Source organism: Phyllostomus discolor, chromosome 9, assembly GCF_004126475.2.
Source record: "Phyllostomus discolor isolate MPI-MPIP mPhyDis1 chromosome 9, mPhyDis1.pri.v3, whole genome shotgun sequence".
Lineage (NCBI taxonomy): Eukaryota > Metazoa > Chordata > Mammalia > Chiroptera > Phyllostomidae > Phyllostomus > Phyllostomus discolor.
In genome coordinates this window covers 77,636,315-77,656,183 of record NC_040911.2, presented here as the reverse complement: position 1 = coordinate 77,656,183, position 19,869 = coordinate 77,636,315, and the positions used below count along the sequence as shown (strand labels likewise).

Genomic DNA, 19,869 nt, shown 5'->3' with positions numbered 1-19,869 from the left:
CAAGAGCAACCAAAGTCATCCTTAGATTATGACAACTACTAAGCCCTTAAAGATCCAACACCACAGAGAATTCATCTCAGATAAATGTCACTTCTAAGAGGTTGAGAGGTTAGAACATGTCAGTGTTCCAAAAATGTCTCCTAACCTTTAACACCAATATTATAAAGTCTCAAGGGAGACGTTCATTACCTGAAAACATGATCAACTTAAAACAAAGAAGCACCATCTTAGGCTATGGCTTTAGGGCTTGAAAACCAGTTAAGTGTGGATCTTAACAAAGAATTATAGCAGCACAGCGTGGCGGCAGTTCATTTTAGATCTGCGTAATGGTTCACTGCAACAAACTTCAGTAAGTGTGGAGGAGAAAAGTACACTCTTAAACCTTCAAGTAAGAGAGATGAAGTGTGACCACAGGTCTCCCAAAATTTCTACATGCCTTTTTCATTTTAAGGGTTAGCTACCACTTAAAAATAAAGACTATATTGCAACATAAAAGAGGCATTAATCCAAGATGCAGAAAATTTTTCTTATTAGCAAGTTTATCCTAAACATACATAGCAAAAGAAAAAGAAGAATTAAAAGATGGGAGAAAGAAAAAGTATGACAGAGACCTATATTTTATATGAAAAGCAATGGAAATAATTTAAGTTCTATATTAAGAAAATGGTGAGAGCTGCTAGCTTTTGTTCAACCATTTATCAGCTATATTACCTTGGACATATGACCTAACCTGTCTCTGAGCCTCAGTTTTCTGAGTAGTACAGAGAGAAGTTTGCTCTTCCTAGGGTTGTTACGAAGCTGAAATGTATATAAGTACCGAATTTTTCAGACTGTAAGATGCACTGGACCATAAGATGCACCTAGGTTTTAGAGGAGGAAAATAGGAAAAAAAATTTGGAAGGAAAAAAATGTGGTAAATATTTAATAACATAAATAACATAGGCCTCCCCCACCACAGTGAGCCAGGCAAGCTACATTTGGAATATAAGATGCACCCTCTTTTCCTCCCCAAATTGGGTGTGTGTGTCTTACAATCTGAAAAGTACGGTAGTGACATAAATGCTTAACTAAGTAAATATTAATTATCACCAAAGAGAGAAGCAGAAGGAAAACAATGAATAAAAAGTGGAGTGAACCTCATCTTTGAGATTGAAACAAAGTTGTCAACAGAATAGAATGCAAAGACTAATTTTTATAATGAAAAAATATTAACACTAACTGAAGTACAGTAAACTAAATTGGCTTTTGTCATTAATTAATGGTTTTAAACACAAAGCTTACTCTTGGCCATGGTAGGGGTCTGGTTCACCTCTAATCTAGTCAGCAGCTACTGTTTTCCTGTCCATGACAACTATGTTCATCTGCATGGAACAGAAGGTTCAAATACATACGCATTAAATTTAATGTCCCCAAGTCAACTTAACCGACACATCACCTGATTTATGCAGTATTAAACAGGCAATGCAATGTTACCTAATCTTCCCTCAATTTCTACATCTCAGCTGTGAAAATACAATGTGTTTACAATCCTGTCTTTATAATTTTGAAATCCTAAAAAATTTCTTATTAACTACACCAATGGAATAGCTACAGGAATAACTAAAGAACTACGTATGAACACTTCAAAAGTTCTTGCTTTCCTTCTTTTTAAATTTTACCTGCAGGGAAAAGAAATGAAATGATCTCTTACCAGCACTCCTGTGACAAGGCAGAACATACTAATAGAGATCGGTAACCTAGTATAAGTCTGCACACAGAAGTACCCAGTGAAGTGCTCAATTGTGAGGAAAAGTAGTAACATTTCAATGGCTTCCCAGTGCTTGTTCAGGATGTTAGATTCTATAAAAGTGAAGTAAATAATACTCAAATAGCTTCCCTGAATAGAGACAAGCACCTCAGAAACGTGCTAGTGAATCAGTACCATATAAGTCACTCTTTGCTTGGCTTCTAGGACCCTCTACTTCATCTCCTTCCTACTTTTCTTTTGCTTGAGCTTCCTTTCTTCTAAAAGTTGGAGTCCCTGGTTCTCAACCCTCAAAACACTTCTTGGCACACACTCTAGGTAATTTCAATTCTTCCCATCATTTCAAACACTGTATATACTGATGATCCTCAAATGTGTACCTCAGCTCATCTGTACTTGGGATTTCTATGAAATATCCCAAACTTAAATCTGTCCCAAATCTGCTCTTCCTTCAATTTTCCATCTCTTTCTTTTTCTTAAATCATTTTTTGTTGTTATTCTATTGCAGTTTCCTCAATTTTCCCCCTTTGCCCTCCCCTGCCCATCTCGCTCCTCCATCTCTCCTTCTACCAACTGCTACCATAATCAGTCTATCAGAAGATACCTTTGGATATTCTAGCCAAATGCAATCTCTCAAATCCAGCCACTTTCAGCTGCCACTAGTTCGAGCCAACATCTTTCCACTCTGGACAACTACAGTAACATCTTAACGTCTCTTTTGGCTCCCACTTCTGTCCTACAGATAATTTTTCATATAGCAGCCAAAGGAATTCTTTTAAAACATAAGTCATGTCATGTCACTTCCCTGCTTAAAACCTTCTACTAGTTTCCTTCTTACCACACTTAGTATAACACTGAAACTCCTTGCCATGGCCAACAAGACCCTACAGGATCTGGTCCCTTACTACCTCTCCAGCCCATTTACCTGGAGCATCCCACTGGCCACCATATTGTTCCTCTGAGAGGCCAAGTACCTGCCCCACCTGCACATGCTATCTGCTCTGCCTGGATGCTCCTTCCTGAAAGCTTGTTGAAATTCACTTCCTCAGTCTGTCAAGATCTCTGGTCAAACAGTCTTTCCTGATCAACCTATTTAAAATAGTGGATCCCAGTATTTTCTACATTTTTACCCTGCTTTCTTTTTCTTCATAACCCTTGCTATCATCAGACATTATTTTCCATTTTATCTTTGTTAATGTCTATCTCCTTTAGTACAATGTAAGTTTAATGAGGGGTCAAGTCTTTGTCTCCTTCTTCCCCTGTACCATTAATCACCTGTTTCTCATCTGTATCACTGGTACCCATAACAGGGCCTAGTACACAGCAGGAACTCAAATATTGTTGAATAAACACATTAACCGACAGCACTAACACTGTAAGTTAAACATATAAATATATGACAGCATAATCTGAAGTAAAATATTCTCTAGGCCACCCAAGCAATCAAGTGTGTAGACTTTTGTCTCCTAATTTTTGTTTATGGTAACAGTAAGTTTTTATCATTTAAAATAACTCTAGAGCTTCTATTTAAAAAATTTTTTTAATACACAAAACATTCACTTTTCCTTTTTGGACTTGGTTTTTTTCACTATTCATACAGAATACCAGACCAAAGACCTTTTTTTCCTTCTTTGATAAATATTACAAATATATATATATATATATATATTGTTTATATTTACATAAATAGTCTGAGTCAATGATGAATTTGTTTCTAAAATATATTCATCATAAACAATTTCTATTACCTCATTCATCAAAAGAGAACAAATAAATTGACAACAGAAAAAATAATTGTAAGTCAACATTTTAGATGGAAAGACTATATTCAATTAGACTTTAGATTTGTGAATCCATCACAAAGCTGCTTAATTCTTTTCATTCAAATCCTTCTGTGAATTGACAAGAGATATACCAAATGTCTGCATTTTCAAGAAACTCCTCAAGAAATGTGTCTGGTGCCTACTAACGAACAAGGCTTATTTATACCTGATTCACTGAACTCAAACTACTAAAAGATGAAAAAAAGTATACAGCAAAAATGTAATTGCAATGATTTGATCTCTAAACAGAAGAACTCTTTATAATAGCCAAAACCTAGTCTAATAACTGTATTTTCCATCTCTAAAATAGCAAATGGGCAGAAATGGCTTTGATTCCAATGTTTAAAAAGGTGGAAGCCTGAGGACTGATAGTGTTTAACAGAAATCTCTGTCCACGTTGTCAAGGCATTGATCTTGACAGACACTATCAATTTTGTTGTCCAACTAACTGGGAATTCAGTACTGAGTCTTTTTTGAACTCACAATTATTACAGAAAGTTAATAGCTACACTTCCATACCTACTTTCTTTTTCCTTGTAAAGGAATACAATAGGTTGAAATAAAATGTAGATAAGAAAAAATGCTTAATAAAGTTTGAAAATAGTAAAATTTGAGATTGGAATCATAAAACCCCAACTTTTCTCCTAAATTTACATATAGTACACAATTATTTTTAAAACACAAATACAAAGATTCCTCTATCTTCCTCCTCTTGCTTTTAAAAAATTACATCAACAGCTAATAGATGTTGATGAAAAAACAGATTTAGGAGTTTATATTCTGGAACCCACAACAAAACACTTGATTCAGATAAGATCATTATGTATCATAAAACCCAAAAATCACCCCACAGATTATAGCTAATCACAAAGTGAGATCTTTTGTTTGCAACTGAGATGTTTAATGTTATCACCTTCACCAAGTGCTTAAACTCACCATCACTAATGGTGACAGCATGTGTCTTCTGATAGCATCAAATATCAAGTCATAGCATCACCTATGAAGTACTCTTGCTGTATAAATCTAACCAAATCATGCCTCTAGGCTGAACTTCAAGTTCACAGAAAATGCAGGAAATACAAAATATAAGGAAACACCTAGGCAAATATGTGGCTTATTCTCTTCAGAATATCAATGTTATGAAAAAAGTGAGGGAATATTCTAGACCAAGTACAATTAAAACACATACCAGCCAAATGTAAATGGTAAACCTTAATTAGATCTTGGTTCTAAAACTATAAAAAGACATGTGGGAAGTAATTGGGGAGATTTTAATATGCCCCAGTGTTGAAGGTAAAGTATCATGATGCCTGCAACTTATTTTTAAATAAATCAGCAAAAGAAAAAAATAATAAAAATATAAATATATGTGTGTAAGTACACACACACACACACACACACACACAGACTCAGATATACAAAAATGTTATCTGTTGATTCTAGGTGGTCATTTCATGAGTGTTAATATATTCAACTTTCACATATTCCTGAAAAAATTTGAAATAAAAAGTATCAAACTTTTGTCTTTAATGCTCGACATTTACAGTACCTGGTTCTTGAATGACATCTACCTTCCCCACACTGATATGAAGTAGTTCACCAATCTTCGCAAATGTCTCCCACTCTGCATCAGTCTGCTGGCAGGATGGACACCAAGGGGCATAACTATAAAAGAAGAATGGCTAATCAATATAAACATATGAAAAACATCTATAAAACAAAATAGAAAAGCAGAATACTTAAATTAAAAAATAAATCTGTCTAAAAGGAAGCACAAAAGCAAGTTTTCTCAAAGTCATTTGATACAGAAAAAACAGGAGCATTTTGACCCCTAGAATTTAATGTATGAATATTATTTCACTGGGAAAAATTAGCCAAAGTTTAGGAAGATTTTCACAACTATTATAATACATAAAACACTTTATTTTGAAGTCATTATTACAATCAACCCAAATGTTGTCACTTTCTAGGTAGCTTTTGATTTTTCAGGGAGAACATTGCTTTGACTGCCCCACTAAAGGAGGGCAGTTTTCACAAGGGTGTGCTTAAACTAGACAGACCAGTTTCAGATCCATCAAAGCTACAGGTGTGATGAGGAGAGAACAGACTTATTTCTAGTGGGTCTTCAGGTATGCAGGTCATTTCCAAAGATGTGTGGCAGCGACTGTGGACAGTAGAAGCTGAGGGCTAAACCAGCTCTAGCCAACACTTTCTTAAATAGAAGAGAAATTAGAAATAACTGGGCCTTCACCCAGATCCCTGGTTTTTACATTTATCTTTTCATTCAATAAACTGGAACTGGGTACAATGCTGGAAGCTGAGGCTACAACTGTGAACATAACAGATGTGGTACTCCTCTCCTTGTGCATACAATCCAGAGGTGCACATTGGTAAGCACAGGGATGCTATGTAGACACTCAGAAACTGGGTGGTCTCAGAAGGGCCCACAGAGGAAAAAAGCATCTGTGCTAAGATCTGAAGTAGAAATTAACCAGAGAGGAGTCAAAGAATGTTCTATTCTAAGTAGAGAGAACAGTGTGTGTGAAGAAGGCTCAGAGTGCTGAGAAAAGAGGGTGAAGACATCATCCACAGCCTTAAAAGAGTGGCATAAGGACTTAGGATTTCCTTTGAAGCACCATGGTAAAGCCTAAAGAGGGAGAGACTTATGTTCAGATTTATATTTTCAAAACACAACCAAGCAGTTTGTGAATAATGGATTAGGGAAGGGTAAGGTGGAAGCAAACAGAACTGGAAGTGAGGCAGGAGACAGCATAGGAAGAACTCTGAGACTGCACTGCTGCTACTGGCCAGTGTCTAGCATCCTAGTTGCCAGGCAACACCTTCTACCACTTAGGTAGAATAAATAGTAAACTGAGGCAGAGAGGAGGAAGGAGACATGTCTCACACGCTAACTCAGTAGTCCTGAGCCTGGTCTCATAATGTTGCCAGGTGTTCCAAAACCACAAGAAACACTATGTTAGCAAGAAAGAGGGGAAAGTCCTTGAAATTCTATGTAGTGTTTCCACTATCTGGGAAAGAGAGCCTTGAAACTGTGCTTTCATCCTAGGGCCTGGAATTCGGGAGAGGTTCAATGGTACCCGTAGAAGAAGCCTGTAAGACAACTTTGGTTAATTGTCTACCTCTGGTCACTATATGTTTTATGAGGGAGTCCCTAATGCGTACAGAAAGAGCCCATAAATAACTTTGGGAAGTGCCCCAGTTTTAATTAACTGCCTCCTGTCACATATTTGTTTTACAATAAGATGAACAAATGGAGTCTGGAGCAAGATAAGGATTTGGGCTAAAAGACCCTCACACATACCTAAGTTTGGGTAGTCACATTCCCCCAGGAAAGCTGGCACCACATTTATCCATTAATCAATATGTACTTTTTTTTATCTCCTATCCCACCAATTATATAAGTCCTCCGAACAAAGGACTCACTCTCTCTCTTGGGGGCTTGAGGCACTCTTGGAGCTCTTGGCTTTCAGGCCACCGGGCCTCAGGGCACCCAAGGGCTTGCCAACCTGGTCTTCAGCTGCTCTTCCTTTTGCCACCCTACTTTGCCCTGAAAACGTTGCCTTTCACCCCCCACTCTACCTAGTCCCATTTCCTTCCATGGGAATGGATCACTAATAAACTGATTACATGTTAATAGATTTGCTGATCTATAATTCTTTACACCTGTCAGCAAGAAGCACCAGGCCTTTCCTGTCAACAGGAGGCTGGGCTATCTGCCTGGCAACATGCTAATAGCCTTACAATTCTTTTCCATGGCCTTGAAAAATATCACAAATACTCAGACCACAAAGCTCTGAAGTGGTCTAGGATTTCACCTGCAGAAGTAAAATGGGAATCCAGAGAAGTCTGGTATTTAGACAGTACAGTGGATCAAATACTATCCTCTAAAAAGATATGTCCAAGTCCTAAGCCTCAATACCTGTGAATAAGGGACCTTACACATATAATTTCTTTGCTTGGGACGAGATCATCCTGAATTTAGGTTAGGCCATAAATCCAATGACTGGTGTTCTTATGAAAGAAAGAAAAAGGAGGTTTGACACAGAGACACAGAGGAAGGCCAGACAACGACAGGGACAAAGGCTGGTGTTAGGCAGCTACGAGCCAAGGAACACCGAGGATTCCAGTAGGCTCCAGAAACTAGAAGAGGCAGGGAATGGACACTCTCAGAGAGCCATCAGAAGGAATCGTTTATGCCAAAATGTTGATTTTGGATTTCTGGTTGCCAGAATTATGAGAAAATAAATTTCTTTTGTTTTAAGCCACCAACTTTGTGGTATTTAATTTGCAGTAGTCCAAGTCACCCAAGATCTAGTATGCTTTATTAAGCAAGTGATTAATTGGGCAGCATCCCATCTTCCTACTAGAAGGGTGCCCTGAGAAACTGTACAAAATGGAAGAGTTTTGCCCTGGCTGGCGTAGCTCAGTGGATTGAGCGCAGGCTGGGAACCAAAGTGTCCCAGGTTCGATTCCCAGCCAGGGTACATGCCTGGGTTGCAGGCCATAACCCCCAGCGACCACACATTGATGTTTCTTTCTTTCTTTCTCTCTCTCTCTCTCTCTCTCTCCCTTCCCTCTCTAAAAATAAATAAATAAAATCTTTTAAAAAAAATGGAAGAGTTTTAATAGCAAAGGGTGGGGCAAAGGATCTATTAACAAAAGAAAAGAAAGGATTATTTTTGAGCCAGGACACTTTTTCTTTGAGGGGAGCGCCCTGGAAGGGTTTTCAGGCAGACTGCCCCTTCTTTGAGGTGGGGAAGGGCAGGCAGTGGACAGAGATTACTGGGGCTTGACCAGAAAATTCCTGACTAATTGATTAAGATTATGTTTCTGGGAAAGACTGAAACTGCAAATACATCAGGTTTTAATCTAGGTTTGGCATCGTCGGCTTTTAGCACTAGTGATGCCATTTTGGGCCTGTGGTTTTCTTTTTAACATTTCCAAAGCACTTTTCTGACACATTAGCTCATCTGAACCTTACAACCTCACTGTCAGACAAAACACGTTTAAAGAGACTTCCTTAAGGTAACCTAAAATCACACAGAACAAGAACCCAGAAGGAGGTATTTATATGATAAAAATCTCCAAGTGTAACAGGGGGCAGTCAAGAGGGGGGCCCCAAACAGGGATTTGTAATGGGGTGCAGAACTCAGGGTGTCCAGGAAATATTAGGAAAAAAATATACAGAATGTCCTCGACCCCACAAGTCTGAGTTGGGGGAAGGGACACATGGAGCAGGACCATTGAGAGCTGTTTTGCATAGCAAAAGTTTTGCAGCTAACCTCTGGCATGGTCATTTAAGGTATCTATAACCTTTAACTGGTTGCATAGATATGTTAAATAGCTGTGGGGTTGCTTTGAGCCAGGAGGATGGAAGTGACTTCCACCCAAGATTTAACTGGGAGGCAACTCCCCCTGGTTACAGGGCCTGCATGAGAGCTTGGAGATGATTGGCCCCATGGCATGGGGCCACACCTGCCCAGACTTACTCTGGCAACCCAATAAAGCTGGAAGAATACAGGAATGCTGGCAGGTGTAACTGATTGTGCTAGGAGTCAGAAATGGGGCCACAGGGAAAGACTGGTGTGGGGATTTAAACCCAGGTGTGGCAGCCGGGCCAAGTGGGGACCATGTGGCTTTGGTGGAGTCAGGACCAGGTGGCTTTGGGGTGCTCCCTTTGGCCACGTGGCTTAGGAAGCAGGAGAGACTTTGCCTGGAAGAAAAGGGGTGAAAAGACTCTTGCTGGTGGGTCATGAGAAGGGCCACATGGTTTTGGATTAACTGGAGAGTGTGGCGGTGACAGAGCTGTTATGCAGGGACCCTGAACCATGGACTTGTACTTCTCTTCCTGAGATACAGTACCCTGAACTGGACAGAGGGAGAAGGAAGGACTGTGTGCCTCTGTGGGTATTCTAAAGGACTTTAGTATTTTAATGAAGACATTAAGTCATTACTCTTAAGTCTGCATAACTTTTAAATAAATAATCCTTTCCTTTTCACCAGTCTCTGGCATTGAGAGACATCTCTCCCTGGCAGCAGGCAAGGCGAACCTATTGGGGGGGACCCCCAGAGGAAAAAGGGGGGTCTCTTCTAGGTAATAGTATATCATTTGCTCCCCCACCCCATCTGTTCTATAACACAAAGAAAATAATACCTAATATCAACCAAAAGAAAGAGGGAAAGAGGAAGTAGAGAAAAAGAACAAATAAAAAATTATGAAAAATAAGGAAGAAATCTTAGAAGTACCACTCAGTGAACTCTAGATTCTCTTTGCTTTGTTTCCTTAAACCTTGGTTTTTGCATATAACTCAGGGACCCACATGCTACCTCAGTAATTACTAAATCTTGCAAATCCCATCATTTAGAAAGAATCCCAGTCCCTAATTTCTAGACAGGCTAATATATAAATTGGGTTTTGTGTGTGTGTGTGTGTGTGTGTGTGTGTATTCTTGACCCTCAGATATACAAACACCATTGAGGTAATTTTAAATATTCCATTTTCTATGTAGCTGCTACCCACTCGTCTGTAGCACTGTTAATGCTATTCTCTGAGATTTAACCACAGCTTATTATATCAGAATGCGCCAATATCATTTATTCACCTAGTGTTTTCTTTTGGTGGAGGTAAACCAGCTCCAAGTCTCAGGTATGGGAATTGGTCCTTTGTTGTTGAAGCTTTTTAAATTACACTGGAACCTCACTTCTGGAATTTAATTTGTTCTGAAAAGCTGTCTGAGAAAGCCATTTCTTTGAAAACTGAATCATACTCATACTCGCGAATTCTCCCTTTGTCGCCTGGGAGATGTGTATGATCACACAGATATGAGTATGAAAGGGTTGTCAGGTGGAGAAACGAAGTTTTGTTCGACAACTGAGACATCTTTTTTCCGTGAACAACTTGGTCGAGAAACAAACTGTTCAAGATGGGAGACATTCAAGAACTGAGGTTTGACTGTATTAATATTCTTCTACATTTAAAGGCTGGTCATTTAGACAGTAATTTAGAACCTACAAGTAAAATACCTCCAGGGGCTGGGTGTGGGGGGCAAAGGAAAGTCATGTATGTGACTTTCTTGCTGTTCTTTATCTATATGTATAATTTATTTTATGTACATATGCATGAATAAAACTCATCAAAAATACTGAATGCAATATACAGTTATATTTCTTACAACTAGTTCAGAGTGGCAATCTTCTCCTAACTATGACACAGAACAGACGTGACCAACCTTTTCTTTTATATGTAAATTAATCTTTCAATTTAGAAGCCTCCAAGAGAAACTGGTACCTTTACAGCCATGGAAACCATACAACAGTATCTTTCCTATTTAAATTTCTGCAGATGACAGTAGTATATAAAAGTAATAAGCTTCATAAAGACATTTGAAACATATTCCAGATAGCCAAAAACACTTACACTTAAGTTCTGCTGTATGAAAGGTGGCTGACGGCCCTTGATTCTTTAATTGCATAACTCAATTTGGCATGAGATTTCATTAAGTGTACTAAATGCTTCAGGGAAGGAATTAATTATATTTCCTAGAAATAAAGTTTTACTAAAAATACATTTTTACTCTCCAATAATGGGCAATTTTTCTTCTCTCCTGGCTCAAATTTCACCAGTGCTTCCCAGCATTCTTTGCTTATCCTTGCAGAAGTGAGATGGGCAATGACAAATACAATTCATGTTCACTTAGAACTTCCTGTGACCAAAATACTTGGAAGAATCTGTGACAAAAACATGAAACAGGTACACTGGGTTCATCTTTCTGTGATTTAATATGTGAATCTAAATCAAATGCCAACAAATGGTGCCTTCACTGTGTCAAGTGCTATTTGAAAGGGTCAGACCAGTTTCCCAACCTGCCCCACCGCTCCTGACCCAGTCAGGCCAGTTTTCCCACCCTCTGGACTGCTCCTTATTCAGCTGTCCCGACTCAACTGATAGATGGCGGCTTAATCAAACCTCCCCAACTCCTCGCGCAACAATGTCTGGTGCCAGCTGCAATGGACCAGGGTCAGACTGACCCTCCAGTACCCGGGAACAGCCAACCCTTTATCTAACCCATAGTCCGGACTCACATCCTGGAACCCTGAGGCACCCACCTGGAAGAACAAGAAACTAATCCATCCCTCACTCCCTCACAAACCCCTCACTTTTTCTTTTAAAAACCCCATTCCTGCCTCCCCTCCCGACCCAGTCAATGCCGACTCAGCCTGCCTGCAAGCGCAGCATCAAATAAAGGTACTTGGATCAGATTATCCAGTTCCTCCAGCCTCTATTTCTCACGCATTTCTAACACTATTCTTCATCTCAGAAAATCCAGAAAACCTCTTAATGAACCAAGACTTGAAAATCTTTCACTCGAATGTATTTCTTTAGAAGTTCATTTCTAGGAAATGTTATAAAAATGTAGAGAGAAAATAAAAATTGACAGCTGTACAAAAACTGTAACACTTACTAGAGAAAATGGAACTGACTACTTTCACTAGAATTAACACTCCATTAAGGTGGTGACTGGTGCATTGCTTGTACCTTAAGAGAGTCTGGCAGATCCTAGTACACAATAAATGATTATTATACCAATGGACAAATGTTAGATGAGAGTGACTATCATCTTAGTACCTAAGAAAACATATACAGATATTTCCTTGAGTGATATACTTGAGAAAGTTCTTCATTAAAGAAACGAAGTCTATTACTTATTCATTCACTTAGTTGAAAAGAATTACTGAACACACCTAGTACTTGGTAGTTACTCAGGCTCTTGAAATAAACAGGAAGAAAAACTTAGTTCCTCTTCTTAAATGCTCATCCTCTAGAGGAGGAGTCAGACAAAAACTCAACACAAAAGCATATGTTAATTGTGATATGGGCCTTGATTATATGCTAGATAACAGTGAAAATGAATTTTCCCCGGGGGCTGGGAAGTCAGAGCACCTGTTTGAGTGGTGAGGCGTGAAAAGAATGACTATACAGCAATAATGCTCTTCATCTGCAGAAAGTAGCAACACAGTAAAACCAGGGACAGTCAGTCCTTTGTATGCCACAGGGAAAAGGACTGGCCTTATGTGGGCCAGGGCTCTGGCTAGCCGAGAACCTAAGCACTGATTGATTAAGCAGACTCTGGGCCTTCCCTCAGGGTCCTCAGCGACCCAGCTATTCTCCCTGGCTTGCACCAGAGACTGTAAAGCACAGGGCTGCATTCTGGTTCTGGCCTTGCCCACAACTAAGGATCCAGTCTTGGTCAAAGCTTCCATCTTTTCAAGTATTCATCTCCCCTAGTGAATGAGCATGAGAATAATGCTCTACCTGAGTACTGGGATGATCAAATAAGACAGTATTGAGAACTTGTGGTATAAGCAATATAACTGTTCACTGTGACTGAAATGAAGATGATGATGATGAGGGGGATGGTGATGTGGATATATTCCATTCATGGAAACAATCTGAAATCAAATACTTCTGTTAGTTTAAGAATTCTTCTTTTGCATGTTTTAAATACCCATAACAATACCTAGGCAGTGGTTTACACTCAGAGATATTTGGAAATGTGCATCAAGGATGCAAGTTGTTAAATTATTCTGATATCACATGACTACTAAAAAGACAGGTTCTGTAGTGTGAACCATTCATTCCCACACATCAAAGAACTGTCCAATCCAAAAAAGCCAATAAAGCCCTGGTGAGAACCACTGCTAGATTCTCAACAGATAGGAAATATTTGGTGAATATTTGCTAAATAAATGAATGGTTCATGTGATATCTATTTCTTTCAGGGTGCAGTAGACTGCCAATCTCTTGAAATCAAGGAATGTAACTGGTTGACTTTCACCTTACCAGATCCCCAACCCTGAAACTGACACATGATAAGCAATGACTATCTGAAAAATCCCATCACCAAATCAAGACAATCTCTGACACTACAAGAAATTATAACTATTTGGCATGGGTAAGGTAAGGCAATAATGTTAAAGATGTTCTCTTCAAGTCTGGTAAAGACATTGGGAAAACAATACTAAAACTTAGAGGTCCAAGTGAAGTAAATGAGGCTTTCCTCCATCGCCAGATAACTAATTGCAATTTGTAAGCACGACCATCCCAGTAACTAAGTCAGAAAGAGTAGTGGCTTTATAAAGGTCAATATGCTTTGCAGATGAATTTTAACCCAAAGCCATACTTTTTCTCTGGATATCAGTTTAAAGGTAGGTGGGTCAAAATTAAGATATTTGGATATCTTCACATTTCTTTTTTGGAGGGAAAGGCACCAGAACAGTATACAGAATGTATTACATTGCATACTTTTGTGTTTCAAAAGAACAAAACCAGTTTTCTCAAAGACTGATTAATGGGAGCCAAGCAAGTGTACAAAACAGCAAAAGGTTACAAGCAAGTGAATAAAAGATAGTATGAAACAATAGAAATAAAACATTAGAAGGCATTTTAAAGATTAGATAGCCTTCCCTAACCTTGACAAAGAGCAAACTTTCCATCAGAGGTTGATGGAAAAAGCACAAAAAGCCAATTATATAGATGTGGCAGAAATGGGGGTATAAATTAAAAAACAATACATGAAGGCAAAAAATAAGATCAGAACAACATATCACTCTACAGCATTAAAGAAAATGTAAATATGTAGTAATGAAAGAATTTCTCAGATCTGAAAAAAGGTTTCAGAATTGCAAATATATTTTTAATTGACCTTTCTACTTAGCAAAAAGAAGTGCTTTTAAAAAACAAATTCAATTGCAAGGATCAAAAAAAACAACTTAAAGAACAAACTAAATTTTACAATAAGAGCTTTTCAAGTCTCAGCAGACAAACACTGGTAGGTCCTTAAAAATGAATTAAATTATTGATACCAATATAACAGGAATTGTATTATAGGAGCTCTGTATAAAGTGGAATATAAAAGAATTTCCAGAAGGGGGGAAGCATATAAGTAAATGAAAAAATAAAGAACTGTCAAATTTTAAATACCATCAGAAAGCCTAACTTGGTTCTGTAGAGAAGTTAAATACACCAGCTAACAATGTGGGCCTCTAACAATTTCCATTTATTATGACCAGTCCCCCTGAACAAAGTGTTAACACGGAAACTACTATTAACACACTCTGTTTGTTATATATATCAGGGAAAGAAATCTGGTAACTTTGATAACTTATCGGCTGTTTCAGTGAATTCTCAGGCGGCCTATAAAGGTACTGAGAATATAATGCATTTTATATTTTTAGAAGTGTTCGATTTGGTCAAAGGGGAGAAAGGGAGTGTCACAAATGGATAACAGCTACAGTATTTCTTCAGTACAAGCACCTAGGTTTGGTACAGAGAAGTTGGATGCAATGGTTGAAATCCTCTTTCAGCCTTGCTTCCAATTCCGAAGTGTACTAGATGAAGCAAGAACTTCTACTAAAATGATCAAGTGTCTACACAGCTTCCAGGTTGCAAGTGTAATTGTGTGTCACAGTCCAAACACATTCCATACAAAGGAACACATAACAGGCTTAGAGTAACTGATTACTACATCTAGGCTTATACATTTATGAAGAAGTCGTCTGAACTGTCAACATGGTCAAGCATAGGCATTGTTGGCTGTTGCCTATTTATAAGCTTAACATGGTTTACACTTACTTTTAGTATTCTTAGTTCTTTTACTTAAAAAAAAAAACTATTCCAAAAGGAAATGTAAATGAGCTGAAGTGTTTCTGCTTTGACTTCCATCACATACACACAAACTCAGTTTTAATCAGAAAACACATCTAGAAAAATTCCATTTTGTAAATACTTACTGAAAAAAAAGAACTATCTGTAGTAGTAGGGGACAAAATGCAGCTGCTACACTTTTACAATTATTATAAACATGAGTCCAGAAAAAGCTCTACCTCCTCAACTCCATTCAAAGTAGTTAAGTGGTTTATTTTAACAAGAGTATGTCTACAGATCTCTTTAATAATTTCATTGACTTATTATGATCTCAAAGGCTTTTTACTTCAAGGTCTAAAATATCCCCTTCTTTGCAACCAAAAGGTAAATGTATATTTGAGGGATAATGTGCATTCTGTTCTTGAACAATGTATTCTGCTAAGTGACGTAACTTCGGCCCTGGTCTCTCTGGGACGTTTGCACTTCGTAGGCTTCTGCTCACACCTAAAATGAAAACTTTAAAATTTAGCCTTGAACAAATAAAGGAAAGCTCCAGTTATGTGAGTGTCTCCTCAACAAAAATCTATGTATCAAATAGCAATTATCAAGTATGTATACCACAGAAATCACAGGAGAAATTAAGGAGACGTGGTCTGTGATCTTTTTTCCATTCTCCATTTTCTCTGCAAACCCACCATGAGTAGTCAGACTCTCAAGCCTATTCAAACATCTGCCCCAACTACTTCAAATCTTGCATATGATCGCTTTCTTCCTAGCAAAAGCTATTTTAATCTATGATGACCAATCCCTTGGCCTGCGCCTAACTCAAATCTCCATTTTCCCATCTCCTCAGGCAAAAGCACTATCCACGATTTACTTTCTGTTATTCAAAGGAGGCAATTTACTAATGTCCTTTTCTTTATGACACTAGCACAAGGGAGTAACAGTTACCCATAAAGTCTTATCTCTAAAAATTACAAGTATCAACATCTGAAATCTTGTTTTAAAGCTTCAAAACCACACATCTTTGTGCTTTTTCACATTGATATCTTGGGATCCTCAAAATGAAGACTAAGATACTTTATACAAATTTGCTTGCCCTTCACCGTGGTGCAATTATTCATTCAACAAACACATTGCCTAGCCCACGCTATTTGTACTGCACAAAAATGTCACCGAATGACTGACCGCCTTTCTCCTCTGCCTACACACCTATATCAAAAGCACGCTATTTTTCCTGCAGATGGCCTCCGTCCCCTCTCCCTATACCCTCCCCTTGTTGCTCACCCACCGCATCCCAAAACACCTCCCTAAAGTAGGGGGCAAGCCAGGTGAGGGAATGGAGGTGATACACTTCACCCTCAGCTGTCAATGCGTAGGGCTGGGAACGCATGCGCAGCGCGAGCAGTCAGGTCCGGTGGCAAAGTGGGCCTGGGGCCTGCACTCGACCCCTGCGGGTAATGCTGGTCCGGAGCGGCCTGCTCGGCCCTGGGCGGCGATGTCCGAGGGGACAGTGTGGCATGTGGGCCGGTCGGGCACACTCACAATTTCAGCATCCACTCGCCCTCCAAAACCAGCGTCCAGTTGGAGGCGGTCATGGGAAGCACCATGCTCCGCTCCGCGGGTAGCGAAGCCTGCTCCGGCCGGACCTCCTCCGCCGTCTCCGCAGCGACCCAGGCGGCTAGCAGCACCATCGGCAGCGGGCTGCAGCGCCCTCCCGCCATATTGGGGCGCGGAGCGAGGCTCCTCCACAGGACGCTCGGAGAAAAGTAGCAGCGGGTCCACGGCCTCGCTGGCTGCACCACTGGGCCTCTAAAGGTAGACGGAGGGGCGGAGGGGTGGAGGGGCTGCGTAGCTTCCGCTCAACGGAGCAGCCAACAAACCGTAGTCGGTTGAAGAGGCGAGGACCGCCTCTTATCCGCCCGACGGGTGAGCTGAGGCCACGCCCCCTCCCGCCTTGACTTGCCGCTGTTGCCCAGGGTGTCAGTTGCCTAGGCAACAGCCTGCCATTCTTCCGGACCACCAAACTGAAAATACAGAGATGACCCGATGTTGCTCAAGTTAGAACGCGCTCCGCCTGTGCCCAGGCTGCCCAGTAAAGAGAGGCGGGGCAGCGGCTGGATGGCGCGTGTGGGTGTTTCTAAAGAGAAACTTGACCAGTAATTTAAGAACTCATCTTCTCTTCGGTGGTAGCAAAATAACAACCATGGGCTGCTGCAGTAAACCTGTTTAACGAAGAATGGAGTGGGCATGCGTCTCTTACTAAAAGGACAGGGAAAGTTTAAGTACTCTCTGCATGTGTATATTGAAATATCATTGCCTAATTGGAGGTAATTGTGAAACTAGACTATGTAGTTTCAAAACTATGTTCTTTACAAAAACAATTTTAATTTTATAAAAACTTAAAACGTGGGTACTAGTAGATAAAATGAATTAATTAGAAAAATGCCAGTCACAATTAAGTGCACCTCACACTTTCCTCAGTTACAGTTAGATCTAAAATGAAAGTAGCCTTCAATATTTCCAAATTTCTTCCCAGATACACAGTAGTACATTTGTACCTGGAGGCCACCACACTCTTTTATGACTGAAATACATACTAGAGGGATGGTGAGCTTTTCAAAATGTGCTTTATAAGAATTCATTAGGTGTTCAAAGTATAAAACTGAGTATGTGATGTGAATCCTGAGAAAGAAGACACCTACTAAGAAGGGCTTCTGGTAGCTAACTGGACTAAAATTGATTAAAAACAGAGCCTAGCAGCCATTTCTGCACAGCCTCTTCTTACACAAACTGCACTGTAGAGAATCCTGCATTGAACCACCTGCCTGTGCATGTAACTACCTGCCTCTGTGCAGAACTTCCTGCCTAGGCTGTGTTTCTTGGAAGCTAGGATGGGTATGAGCCAGCCCACATAAAGGAGTTCCTGGAATCCTACTTCAACCAATAGGACTGAAACTTTCCCCATGTAGTAGAACTGCACATCTCTAAACAACCAGAGTAGCTGTATTCCGACCAATCAGGAGAGTACCTTTTGGGCCAATCAAACTTTGAGGATTTGGATTCTTTATTTGAATGAGGAGAGACCAATCAGGAACCAAGAGGGGGGACTTTCATCTATATATGCCGATTTTCCTATAGCTGTGAGAGTACACATTCTCTTTCCAGCTAAGATGAAGGCAGTATTTTTCCCTGTACTGCTCCAAAGTCATTCTGTTTTCACAGACTGCTGTGTTACAGTTAAGCCTTTTTGTACTGAATAAAATTTCTTTCTTCACTTCATCCCAGGTTGTAGATTCCTGTTGGCATTGAATGGGTGCCAACAACCATCAGTTGACAGTAATCAATATACCATGAAAAATATGTGATTTCTGCCCTTTTATTTAACACAAACAGCTATACAACTATGATTATCGCAGGGCACATAAGATGAATCTACAATCACTGTGTATAGCAAAGAAAGGTTAATTTTGCCTCCAGAGAAGGTCTTACCTGCCTTTGATGTTAATTTGTAGTAGCTAAATTCTGTATGGAACCTGTCCTTATCAAGTTATGACTCAAATTTACAAACTATTATAAATTTGGAAAATGTTTCTGCAATAAATGTTACTAAGAGTCACTGTTATTATACACAGATTATTATCAAACTCAAGGGATTTTCAGCTTGGGGTGCTCTAGTCAAGAAAGTTGTTGCAAGACAGTTTTATTTACTTTGAATATAGATTCATATTCAAAACTCTGTCTCCTCTAAGGAATCCTTAGTCATTGCTTATAAACACTATTTGGTCAATTACATGTTGGTTCTTTTTTGCAGATGGCTACACTCACTTATCAGGTTGGGTTCCTGTCCAGCACATTTCTGTTTATAGCTGCATCTGCAAAATGCTGTGCTACGTTTTAACATTTGGCAAGAATAGCATTTAGTAAGAACTTCTCAGACCTTGAGACCCTTTCCTGTCTAACAAGATCAATCTTTAAATTCAATCGAAAACGTTTGACTTTGCTCAAAAAGCAAGGACTCATTTGTGTGAATTCTGCCATTCTATTCAGTTTAGTGTGTATGTGATTTGTTTTAAAAAACTCTTAAGAATAGGATCTGATAATAAGGAATTACTATTGATTTTGTTAGGTGTAATAATGGTGTTATGACTATGTATTTTTAAACATGTTTTGTTTACATAGTGCCATAGTTATGGCTGAAATAATATACTATCTAGAATTCACTTTATAAAAGTCCATAAATAAAATTTGGAGAGTGGAGGGAGGATGGGTGAAACCAAAGTGGCACAGTATCAGGTAATGTTAAAGCTAAGTTCATTTTTACTATTCTATCTCCTTGTGTATGTTACAAATTTTCCAAAATTAAAAAGAGCATATCTGAGACACAGAGAAACTATTGCTTGCAACAGCATGGATGGAACCAGAGGGTATTATGCTCAGTGAAATAAGTCAGTCAGACAAAGACCAATACCATATAGTTTCACTTATAATGTGGATCTAGGAGCAAAATATAGCCAACAAACAAAATTGAAACAGACTCATAGATACAGAGAGAAAACTGGTGGTTGCCAGAGAGGAGAGGGAGATGGGTTAGTAGGTGAAAGAGGGGAAGGGACTAAGTACAGCTACAAAATAGT

General features: G+C 39.2%; 1 protein-coding gene across 1 annotated transcript in view; it reads right to left on the bottom strand.

Annotated features, from left to right (window-relative positions):
• TMX4 (thioredoxin related transmembrane protein 4) overlaps positions 1–17,169 on the bottom strand; it is a 42,741-nt gene extending 25,572 nt beyond the window's left edge. The window contains exons 1-2 of the mRNA XM_028525009.2: positions 16,778–17,169; positions 5,117–5,232 (exon numbers count right to left, since the gene is read on the bottom strand). Of these exons, the coding sequence (XP_028380810.1) occupies positions 5,117–5,232; positions 16,778–16,956 (295 nt within the window). The 5' untranslated portion in view covers positions 16,957–17,169. The remainder of the gene's footprint in view (positions 1–5,116; positions 5,233–16,777) is intronic.
• Positions 17,170–19,869: the final 2,700 nt, after the last annotated feature.